This window comes from Andrographis paniculata, unplaced genomic scaffold (assembly GCF_009805555.1).
Source record: "Andrographis paniculata isolate CXL003 unplaced genomic scaffold, ASM980555v1 Contig65END, whole genome shotgun sequence".
NCBI lineage: Eukaryota > Viridiplantae > Streptophyta > Magnoliopsida > Lamiales > Acanthaceae > Andrographis > Andrographis paniculata.
The window spans coordinates 91,735-103,381 of record NW_026137601.1 but is presented as its reverse complement, the minus strand read 5'-3'; the positions used below and the strand labels follow the sequence as shown (position 1 = coordinate 103,381).

General features: G+C 33.4%; 1 protein-coding gene and 1 long non-coding RNA gene across 3 annotated transcripts; one reads left to right on the top strand and one right to left on the bottom strand.

Annotated features, from left to right (window-relative positions):
- The first annotated feature begins 24 nt into the window (after positions 1-24).
- Positions 25-1,634, top strand: LOC127262085 (uncharacterized). Its single transcript, XR_007841059.1, has 2 exons — positions 25-161; positions 249-1,634. It is a non-coding gene; the product is annotated as an uncharacterized LOC127262085 (long non-coding RNA).
- LOC127262082 (plant intracellular Ras-group-related LRR protein 6) lies at positions 1,261-9,237 on the bottom strand. 2 transcript variants are annotated; one of them, XR_007841058.1, is made up of 22 exons: positions 9,013-9,237; positions 8,828-8,891; positions 8,594-8,730; positions 8,415-8,501; positions 7,785-7,860; positions 6,844-6,918; positions 6,656-6,725; positions 6,500-6,577; positions 6,338-6,398; positions 6,143-6,221; positions 5,862-5,952; positions 5,552-5,612; positions 5,407-5,474; positions 5,159-5,229; positions 4,533-4,670; positions 4,144-4,248; positions 3,816-3,940; positions 3,644-3,740; positions 3,332-3,406; positions 2,939-2,994; positions 1,999-2,137; positions 1,261-1,375 (listed from the first exon to the last, which is right to left on the bottom strand). XR_007841058.1 is itself a non-coding variant. In XM_051290592.1 (21 exons), exons 1-21 carry the CDS (start codon positions 9,075-9,077, stop codon positions 2,062-2,064), a joined length of 1,755 nt encoding a protein of 584 aa, XP_051146549.1. In that variant the 5' UTR covers positions 9,078-9,237; the 3' UTR covers positions 1,716-2,061. The 2 variants fall into 2 exon arrangements, 1 of the variants encoding a protein (XP_051146549.1); XM_051290592.1 differs by lacking the exon at positions 1,261-1,375 and having other exon boundaries at positions 1,716-2,137.
- Positions 9,238-11,647: the final 2,410 nt, after the last annotated feature.

The following is an 11,647-nucleotide window of genomic DNA, read 5'->3' as shown; positions in this document are numbered from 1 at the left end:
AACACACAAGTAGTGTGAATGTTGGGAGATCTTTAGCAAGTGGGGTGGGGGTGGATTCTTGGGATATGAAAATCCAAGGATGGATAAGATAGCATTTGGAAGTACCTGCCACATGGACTTGGAAAGCCAATCAGAATTTGTGGTGGTGATTTCCTGAGATGGTATTTTTATTATTGTTATTATTTTGATTAGTAAAAAAAATGTAGTGATGGGTTGATTGTATCGAGTATGGAGTAATGTTTTTGCAGGAGCAGGAACAGAAAGATGGGAGTGGAAGGGGACAAGTAGTTGAAGCCATGGCCACAAATGAGTGGCCAAGTTAAGGGGGGCCCACACCTCATCTCATCTCTCTGTCTTGGTTTCTACTTCCTTTGAGATAAGCTTTTCTTTCTGTCATAATTATTTATAGTCATGGGAAGGGATTGGATATTTTTGGGTTTATTGGATTTTGCTTATAATACAATATCCATAGATATCTAAGCCTAGACAAAAGATTTTTGAGAATTTTGAAAATAGTTCATATTTGATGTGATATTGTGATAAAATAAAATAAAATATTTAATTTGTTATTTTTTAAGAGTTAAATAGTGCCAAAGTTTTGAAATTGTTTTGTAAACAGTGAACATTGTGGTTTGAATATTAAATATTTAACATAATGTGATATTCTCTGTGTTTATTACCTACTTCAGCATTTTATCTGTATTAGATACTCCTTCCGTGTGTAAAAAAATTTACACGGAGTTAAAAAAAAATATTATTATATTATGATGCAGTAAAAATAAATATAAAATAACTAAATTAATTATTGTAAATTGAAAGGGATAATTTGTTAAGAGACAAAAAGAGTATTTTATAAGGGATGTTGGTTATGGAAGCTTGAATTAGCCATAATCCCAAAGTTCTTACATTTATGGATTCTAATGAGCACACAAACTTTTTACATGAAAATTCTAAATTGGTAAAAAAAAAAAAGAAACTATTTTAGACGACGATGGTTGCAAGATATATGCCTTCGAGAAGACCTCGTACTAATGGAGTAATATATGATACTTATAAGGCCCAAATTCTTTTTAAATTATTTTGACGTGAAATTTGAGTTTGCATGTCCTAGCACCTTTTTTCATTCAGAACTACAGAATTCTTAAAGACCATCACTCTTCATCCTACCTTGGGATCAAACTTAAAGAGGTCGGTGTTTTCACCTAAGGATCTAGTTTGCACTCGAAACAAATATACACTAGCATGCATGATTTAAGTTAGAATTCTACATACAGCTTGAACTTTGTTATTGCTTCAGTTGGGAGTTAGACCACAGGAATAGAAGGATGTGAGTCCAAACAAGTGCGGATTTTCTTCGACATCCTGTGATCAACAGCTGACAACAAGCAAGTATATCGATGATTGTCATAGTTTGTTGTTTCAAATGAATAATTATGCACGATCTGGACACCCGCTACCTAATGCTGCTTATAGATAACAAAAATAATCTTTTAAGTCAACGACGACCCATCCGGATCAATCTTTGACGACTATAGTTGATGTGTAAAACCATTTTTTTTTCCCTAACAGGAAGAAGATCTCCCCGAAATCTCATAGCTATCTAAAATCATGAGCATCAGCATATAAATTACAGATCCATCCATGTGGTAGTATCAGATCCTATTGCAACTATATGCTCTTGGCGCTTACTTCCTCGGGATAGTAGAATTATAAGCAGAGAGTAACTGTAATATTATACCCAAGAATCGAGCAATTGTACTATTACATCAATCAAATTTTTTACAATGGTCCATCCGGTGTATGCATTTCTTCGAACATAACATAAATATGAAGCAACAATGGTTGTTTTCTGTTTTTAAACTTATGTTTTCATGATCAATAATCTCACAACCCCAAAGCAAGATCTCGCTCTTTAATCCAGCTTAATGAAATGCTATAATACAAATAATGAAACACAACACCAAAATATGAAAATGAATTTCAAGAAATGACGCTTACTTGTAATTCCGTCAATCAATCATACATAAAACTTCAGTGGTGAGAAGAGAAACTCCAAGCATTCTACTTCTCGACAATTTTCTCCTTCAAATACCTCAGGATTCCTTTTGTTCCTCGGTCAAGAATTGCCCTTCGGATGCTGCATAAGAATTCGAAACCAGGCAGGAGCGCCGATCAGAACAAACAAATTGACTGCAGGACTAAAACAATTTAAAAGCACATGTGTTGGGTCGTAAATAAAATTTCTAGGACATCAATCAAAGCAATACAGTAAAAAGAATGATCTGGATTCCAACATTGGGCATCCAAGAATGAATCTGTTCCTTCTCATAATCATGCATGATGTATTTATACTTCTATGATGAGACTAAGGCCACAGATGATGTGGCGTAATAATAGGTGTAATATCAATTCACTGGGGATGAGAAATTGCCCATGGCAGTCGCAGTTATAATAATAAAGTGCATAATACTTTTCCAACTACAGCAATTGGCTTCTTTATTGCTCAACTTTCTATACTATCATGGATTAAATAGTAGTTTAAGACCATGTTCACACGGGATGATTTAATCCTCGCGTGTTAATTAATATACGAGGATTACAAAATCCTCCATAATCTCATGTAGTAAATACATTATACTAAAGTGCTATGTCTATTATAACCGACAAGGGATGTATGGATTATCGAGAAAAGAGGAGCTGTGATGGTCATTCCTACACGGTCCAGAAATATGATTGAACCGAAAGTTGGATCTACATTGGATAAAGTACTATTTAATCCTTGATAGTAAACAAAATCTAATTAGACTTTATTCTTATGCTCAAAGGTGATGGAAGTAAAATTCTCACAATGACTAATATCTCGAGCTAACAATCCTAGAAAAAGAAAAAAAAAACTGAAATTAATTGAATGCTAATCTTAGCATAAAAGCTAGAGTACCTTCGCAATGGGTTCCCATCAAGTTTTAGCACCTGCAGACTAGGTTCTAGCAAACCCTGAAAAAGTAGGAAGTCATGAGATAAATTAATCCTCAGGCATAAGAGAGAAGGGGAAAATCATGTGGGAAACAGTGTCCTATTGTTTTCCGCTCTGCTCATTATATTCTATCTTTTCAGTTACACAAGGCAGCATCAATTCACTATAACACATGAAATGTCTCGCAAGTTACAGCATTCAACTTTATTAAACTAAAGGAAAGCAAGCTATTGCATTAATGGATGAGAATTTTGGTATTTCTGCTTGGGCATAGATTCAAAAGTTTGGATTCAAATCTAATAATTAAAATGAAGTAGGCAGAAATACCATGAAACAAAAAAGAATTTACAGACAAACCATTTTTGGTGGAAGAGACGAAATATTGTTGTCTGACAAGTTAAGCTCTGCAAGAGAGGATAGATCCGTGATGCTCTGGAAACAAATGAAGATGTCATCAGGACAACCTTAGGACTATATATATCAGTTTAATGCTGTAGACATATAATGATAAGGATAGATCAGTGATGCTCTGTATGCACAATGAAAATTTACAGTAAAAATGGAATCCAAATATGCTGGCAACGCTTGACAAACTATTCTGTATTATTCGAAGAAATGTAAATAGGAAAAAGTATATTGCTAGAGAGGACTGGAGGAGAGAAATATCACCTCTGGGATTGACTGAATGGAATTTTGACTCAAGTCAAGAATACGTAATTTTTTTAGGCCGATTATATCTGAAGGAAAAGCTAATATTTGCATCCGTCTGCCAAATCAAGAAGACAGTAAATCAGTCAACGTGACAAGGAAACACACTGAAATCTGCGTCCTAAGAACAAACCTCAGGTACAACTCCTGCAGCTCTGGTAAGCTTGAAAACTCTGGGCTTTCTGGTAAACAACCTGCAGCACCACTTAGATCCAAGATCTGGAGTTTGGAAGCAGCTCGAAAGGCATCTGATGGGAGCTATTCAGAAAATGGGAATTGTCACAAGTGTAAAAACAAGGAGACATTATACATACAGAGGAATCACAAAATTTTACACAAGGTTGCATATTTGGGTTTTATAAATACGTGAATTTCCCTCCAGAAGGCATATAAAAGTGGGATTGCATAACCCCTAAAACTATGAAAGAAGAATAAGTAATCTATAATCGAGTGATAAATACCTTTCGAAGTGGGTTCCCATCCAGTTTCAAGCAAATAAGTTTAGGGAGGGAAGATAAAACTGCACTTGGCCACTCCTTTATCTTGTTTTTGGACAAAATCAATGCCTGCATGCAGAGTGTGCTGAGTAATTTCATAGAAGTGTAAGATTTGTGCAGTGCATATCTTTGAACTGATATGGTATATAAATACCCTGTCAGAAAATTATCATAATTAAGAAACAGTTTGGTACTAATCCAAGTATATCAGATTATGTCAATTTTTCATTAAAATCGACTAGCGAAAAAATACCATACTTGTAGCATTGGTTGCATCTCTTATGATTTGCCATCATTCTAGAGTCCTATTTTCTATATTTTAACATCATGCCTTCATGGTACTGTATGGTTACCTCAAGGGACACACAAGAACTCAGTTCACAAGGAAGCTCTTCAATTGAATTCCCTGAGAGATCAACTTTCTTAATATCACTTGAATTCCATATCTCTGATGGAGTAGCATTCAAACCCAACCCAGCCAAAGAAAGTTCCTGGACGGTAACAAGTAGGAGACACATTAGGGTGTGTTTGTTTTGGGGGATTGGATTTTAAATACACTATTCTTCCTATTTTTTTCCCCCAAAAATATCAAATCAAACACCTATTTTTTATTTTTTATATTATACTAAAAATTAATTTTACATTCAAAACATCGCATCAACACCTGTTTATATCACATCATACAACTATTCAAATTCAAAATTTTTATTATTCAAATCCCAACTCAAAATCCAAACATCCAAACAAACAAGTTTAATGGCAGTCAGCTAATGAATGCAGAATGAATAAAATAAAATAAATAGTAGAAAAAATAAAATAATATATAATTGCAGTGACGTAAATTGATGATAATATTTTATATTAGGACCACACTTTTCAACCACCACACATCAGATTTATTCTCATGCACACCTTTCCCATTCCAGTAATTAAGTAACTTTAAGATGGACATAACTAACTATATTTACAGGGATAATACCTTTGAGCTAAGGGATGACCGAGCAGCCAAAGAGACAGAATCCTCTTTTGTAGTTATGGTTGCTGCAGATTCTGCAAGAAGAGAGATTAATATAAATGCTGTGACATTCGAGGGAATAACCTAAAGCAGAATGATATGAATAAAGTGCACCATAGTAATTTAAGTTGAAAACAATATAAGATTCAGTAGTTCATGGTACTTGCAAACTGATCAATGCCACCTAAACAAAAATCCAGATTTAATATCACCTTCATTTGTTGGAAGTCTACTTCGGAGATGCTTCAATAGAGCCTGTGTGGGCCCATATACCAGGGAACTGAATAAAGAATAAGTCATTTACTCAACCCTAAACAATCATGAAGAATGTTATTTAATAATAAAGAACTTGCAGACCTTCGAAGTGTTCGCAATGGATTTCCAGCAAGCAAAAGTTTCCGTAGTGTTGTCATCAAGCCTATGACAAACAATGCAGAATGGATTATCTTACTAGGAGTGGCAAACCGACTTCAGATTAATGTAACATATTTTCAAAATAACTAGAATGTACAAAGAATCTGGGGTACAGTTTGTCATCGTCCACTGGAGTAATTCAAAAGTACAATGACACACACAAACCAAGAGCACTATATATGTCAGGAAACCAAAAAAATATCACCCTGATATTGATGTTAATTAACAAATACGATGCTAACCTTAACCTTACCAATCTCATCAGGCAAACCCGATAAACAATTATTAGATAGGTCAAGAACTGAAAGACGCAAGTGACAAGCTTCCACAGGGAATTCTTTCAGCTGTATCAATGAAAGCCAATCAATCGAACAACAGAAGTTAATATCGAAGGTTGTCTCGTGTTAGGAATCTAGCTAATGGATTAAATGAAATCTATTTGTACACAGATTAGACATCAACTGTCACCAACCATCACAAAGATTTCGTTACTTGGGTGTCACGGATAAATTTTAAGCTATTTTGAAAACCCACCTTGTTTGACTGAAGATCAAAAGTCCCCAGCTTATCCAAGAGTCCAATTTCTGGAGGCAATGTGACCAGTGCATTATTCCTGCATAAAGGATACATACAAAAAGGAAAACAACAGGAAATTCGATGTTGTAAAGGCAATATAAGGATGATCCCAAAAACACAAATCAAACCAATATCACAAAAACTTGAACCAACCCTATATAAAACTCAAGAAGAGATGAGCAGGATTTGATTGATGATGGAATGGAGGAAATTCCTGCAGAATATTAACCATATGATAACGGAGAAACTAAAAGGTGATAAAACTATTAAAGTACATATTCAGATAAGCACCGAGTGCAAAACTGAAATACTCACGGTTTTGGTGAAGATAAAGCCTAATCAGACGTGAAAGGCATCCAATACTCTCTGGCAGTGTGCTCAGAAGATTTCTAGCTGTAGACGTAAATTATGAAATACTTATCAAACTGTTAGAAACCAAATAACAAAGTGGATTATGAAACAAGATTTTACAAGCATTGATTTCCATGAGCATGGTGCACGATGCAATGATATTATCAGGTAGCAACTCTAGCTTGTTTCCCTGTCAAAGTGAAGAATGAATGATTGAAAACCTGAAGGTGTTAATCTCAATTGATGCAGTATGGAGCAGCAAAACACACAGTAGATTCTTGCAGTATTTTAACTCCTGTTACCCATACCTCCACATCAAACTTCGTTAACTTTGAACAATTTGCTAGCTCCTCTGGCAGACTGGAAATGCTATTATTTGATGCCTGGATATAACACCAAAGTTCTAGTAGCAAAGAATATGACTTGCAGTAGCAGTATTAACATCCAAGTGACAAGTAAAATTCACATGGTTTAGCAAATTTACTTATAGAGGGCAGCTAAAGCTGCCTGGCACATCAAATATTGTATAAAATAGAAAAATATGGGAATCCAAACCTACTTTCACTGTGCATTCTAATGATGACACCAAACATACACAGAGTTGAATAATATGACATAAAAAAATATCATGCAACTAGTTCAGTATTCACTTATTATGATGTCATCATTAGTGTCATTAAAAGGGGAAGGAGATGTCTATGAAACTAAGTTGTCATGGAGACCATAGACATGAGCTTCATAAACAAAAAGGGTATCCACAGAGTTAGTTGCACACAGTCACTGGGTAAATAATTGCAGTATTATACACAAAAATATTGGGTCCTTTCCCTTCATATACCCTAAAACCTGTATACCTAATACATACATTTATATGTCCATATATTCGGCGGATTTTGGTTCATATAGATATCCACCCATGTGGTACTTCATTGTACGATATATATAAGATCCATCTATATAGCTCGTAAATGGTTATTGCTAGAAATTCAGTACGGTTTAATGTGGATCTTACAGGCATAGCACAGCAATACAAAAGAGTTATCAAGACAACAAAATTTCTTATTATTGGATGTCAACTGTAAGAAGTTGGTTGTGATATACTAATCATATTCCAGTTATCCAACAAGCAAGATTTCTCATACTAAACAATCATGTAGCTGCAAAACTCCACAACCTTGTCAAGCTCAAAGGAGGCAAATCTGAATTACACTTTTAGTTTACTAATGATAAATGCATCATTGTGTATTACCTTAAGTTCTGCTAAGTTAATACATTGTCCCAGGGAACTTGGGAGAGAACATAGTTGGTTGTTGGAACAATCAAACCTGTCTCCACAACATGAAAACCATGACCTTCAGCTGAGGCAGATAATCTACTTCATAAACACAATTGGCATATTAAATAGGAAATGTTAAAGGCAAGAATATGATCAACAGACACGAGAAAGTGCAATCTTTTTATTTATTTATTTTTATCATATTTACACACCTATACCATGTTTTGTAAGAGGATTTGTTCTGGATGATATGGAACATGCTAAGCAAAGAGCCAAAGATATTAGGTGGTTTAAATGCTAGTGAAAGTACTAATACTATGAGAAGATTTGGCCATGAAATTTAGCATAAAGAAGGAAAAACATTTAAAGATATGAAGCACAATTATGCAATTCAGGAAAGAAATGTCACCAAAACTTCTAGGAAAACAATTCGACCAGATCAATAATTATTTCCTCAATACTCCACCTCTCTCTTCTCCTTTGTCTCTGTATACCCATAGTAAAATTTCGGGGTTGCATCTACTTTTAACTAACATCGTTACTTTCTCCATTTGTATCAAAAAGGTATTAATTACTAATAATATAAGAGAATAGTGGACATACTTCACCAGAGAAGATACAGATCCTATTTCATCTGGGATTTCCAGTATTGAATTGAATGACAGATCCAAGGATTTCAGCATATGAAGCCTGTCATTTAAATCAGATCCACTTAAAACATACTAAATATACCAGAAATTTAATGATTCCAAATAACAGTTCAAAGGGCTCAAATAACATACTCTCCAATGGCTGCTGGGAGATGTGAGAGCTTATTGTGACTGACATTCAGTACTACTAATGAAGGCAAGTTTTTCAAATCTTCTTTCAGTAATTCAATATCATTATGAGCTAGGATAAGCTTCTGTAGCTCCACCACCTGTAATGCGTCAACGGACCAATCAACATAGTTATATGCACAATCAAAAACACGAAGATACAATAACGAAAAATAAAAATAAAAATAAAATTATTACCTCCCACCACTTTTCATCGCCACTGACTGCATCCAAACTTCTGTAAACCTCATCGGGCACTTCACTGCGATCAGTGGTCATATTACAGAAAAATTTAACAAAGGATTCATATTCCACACAGAATGCAGCGAAATAAAGCAAAGAGATACAGAGTCATCTGTGTAACTTGCGCTTCAATGACTTGCCTGAGAGCACGATTCGAAAGATTGAGAGAACCGGAAGATCGCGCCGCCTTGAGGAGCCGATCCATGGCAGGTTTGCAAATTAGAGAGCTATCGATGAATGGAAGTCATTAGAGGAAACTTTGCCGGCATTCGTCTTCCCTGCTAGGCTGCTCTCGAAGGATGTTTCCCTGCAATTAGCTGCAGTTGCGTCACCCCGTTCGAAGGCGCTTTTTAGTAGAAACTCGTGCTGTGTATGTTTCGAAATAGTATACTTTATAAAGCGCTTATACTTTAAAAACGTTTTATGAAAGCTACAAACTTGAAATTTCGCTTCTGTGTAATAAGAAGAAAACTTTTGCCTAAATTTTAGTTAAGAAAATTAAGAATGGTTTTTTTTTTAACTTTTGTCTAAATTTTATTCTCTCTATCTCATCTATTATCTCCATGTTGTCGATGTTTCTGTTCGTCTCCCATCTAATTTAATTTTTTTTAATTTAGTTATAATTTATATTATAAATTAATTATTTTTACTAATACATTTTTAATTATTTACTAATTATACTTATCAATAATACACTGAATATGAGACGGGGAATTGAAATATCTCACATGAAAAATACTTTACACCAAAATAATAAACAAATAAATCAAAAATTCAAACAGCTATATAAGTTAAAACTTACATCTAAATTTCAAAACAAAACTCTAAAAAAACATACTACAAGCCTCGGGGAAAAAATGAAAATAAAAAAATAACACAATGCTTGATTCGTATACTATTTTAAGAGTGGTCAGATCAATTCTAACATGAAAATTCAATCTTTCCAGTCATTTTTTAGAAATTTTATTTTCATATTCCATTTGATTCTCAATCTTCTCCGACAATCAAAAAGTTTTCATAAAGTTTTTTTTTTTTTTTTGTATCTCTATCATTTCTTCTCTGGAAATATATATTTGGTTCGATACTTTTGAGTTACATGATATTTTTATATCGTAGGTAAATGTGTGGAGAAATAAGATGTGTTTTGATCCAAATTTTAATTTTTGATCGAAAATCATTTAGATGCAATTATAACGTTAATGATTGTGAATTAGGACAATCGGACCTTGGATTGAGCTTCAATCGTAACAAAGGTAAGGAAAATAACTTTTCATTTGTATTCTATGCATCGAGCCAACAATGGTTTCTCCCGTGTTTCATCATATATGCATGCTCCATTCCATTTTAGCTATTTCCGGTGGCGCCCTGATGATGTTCTATAGGTATGAGATTTTTGTGTTTAACCACGGAAAAGATCACGCAAATAAAATTTTGGGCTCGACGTATGAGGATCAACTTTTAATTCATACATCGGACTCTTTCTCGGGTTTGCTATTGTTTGCCATTGGTTTTCTCTTGTTCATGGTTGCATTTGTTAAGGATAGGGAGTTTCAAAGCTTCTTTGCAAGAGGTTGTGTGCTTCTTCATGTTTTGTTAGCAATTTGGAGGATTTGCTTCGAGAGGAAAGTCGACGTTCTTGGCCTCGATTGGCTTAGGCTCGTCTTTGGAGACATCGTTTTGGGACTTTCGTGGATTTTCTTTCTTGTGTATTCATGGAGAGAGAAGTATGATTAGCACCAGATAAATTTATAAGGTATGGACTATTATTTGTCCCGAGTTTCGTTTAGATGAAATTTTTCAAAATTTTAAAAAAAAAATTGAAAGCAGTAAAGCATTTAGTATTCATGGAAAGTCGAAGTTCTTTGCCTCAAAAGTCCGCATATAAACAGATCTGAGTTTGTTTTTTTTTATCCAAAACTTTAAATTTTTACTATTTGGAATTATTTTGAAAATAATAAAAATTAATAAAATAAAACGTTTCGTAATAATGTAAATAATTGTTAAATATGATATTTATGATATTGAATATATTTTGTATGTCTATAAAATAATATTAACAATGAACAAACATATTTTATATTTCTATAAATAATATTAATAATGAACAATCATATATATGCTGCTCTACTAATAATCATAATAGAGATAACCGACAAGACCTAACAGATTGAATAAAACAAATAACATTAAGTCTCGAAAAGAATAGGCTAGTGATGCGGAACCGATATTTTTCTGTTTTACTATTTTAATTTTTTTTTAAAAAAAATATTAAATTAAACATATATTTTTTATTTATTATATTACACTAAAATTAAATTTTATGTTTAAAATATCACATCAATACATATTTATATCACGTCAAACCATTATTTTAATTTAGTCCCTCCGTCTCAGATACCATGTTCACGTTGTCGTTTTTGTCCGTCTCACATACCATGTCACTTTTTTTTTTTTTGGAAAATGATTACACACTTTAATCTCATTTTAAATTTTTTAATTTTATTTTTTTTCATTTTAATTAAATTAATTAGTTATCTTAATCTTAATTTATAATTATTTATATTATATGATATTTTCACTAATACATTCTTAATTATCTACTAATTACATCCCTCCTAAAATACCGTGTCTACAGTACAGTGTAGCAGATATCTGTGATATAAATAGGTGATTATGTGATGTTTTGAATGTAAAAAATAAAAAATATGTGTTTGATTCGATGTTTTTGGGGAGAAAATTTGGATAAATAGTGAGATTTTGTCCAAATCTCTCAAC

What these genes read in the sequence shown, in the direction of transcription:
- LOC127262082 (XM_051290592.1), bottom strand. Translation starts at nt 9,077, where the DNA reads ATGGATCGGCTCCTCAAGGCGGCGCGATCTTCCGGTTCTCTCAATCTT. An exon ending in TAACGAAGTTTGATGTGGAG is followed by an intron (nt 6,726 to 6,843) that starts GTATGGGTAACA and finishes TCACTTTGACAG; the next exon opens with GGAAACAAGCTAGAGTTGCT. An exon ending in GCTTTATCTTCACCAAAACC is followed by an intron (nt 6,399 to 6,499) that starts GTGAGTATTTCA and finishes AATATTCTGCAG; the next exon opens with GAATTTCCTCCATTCCATCA.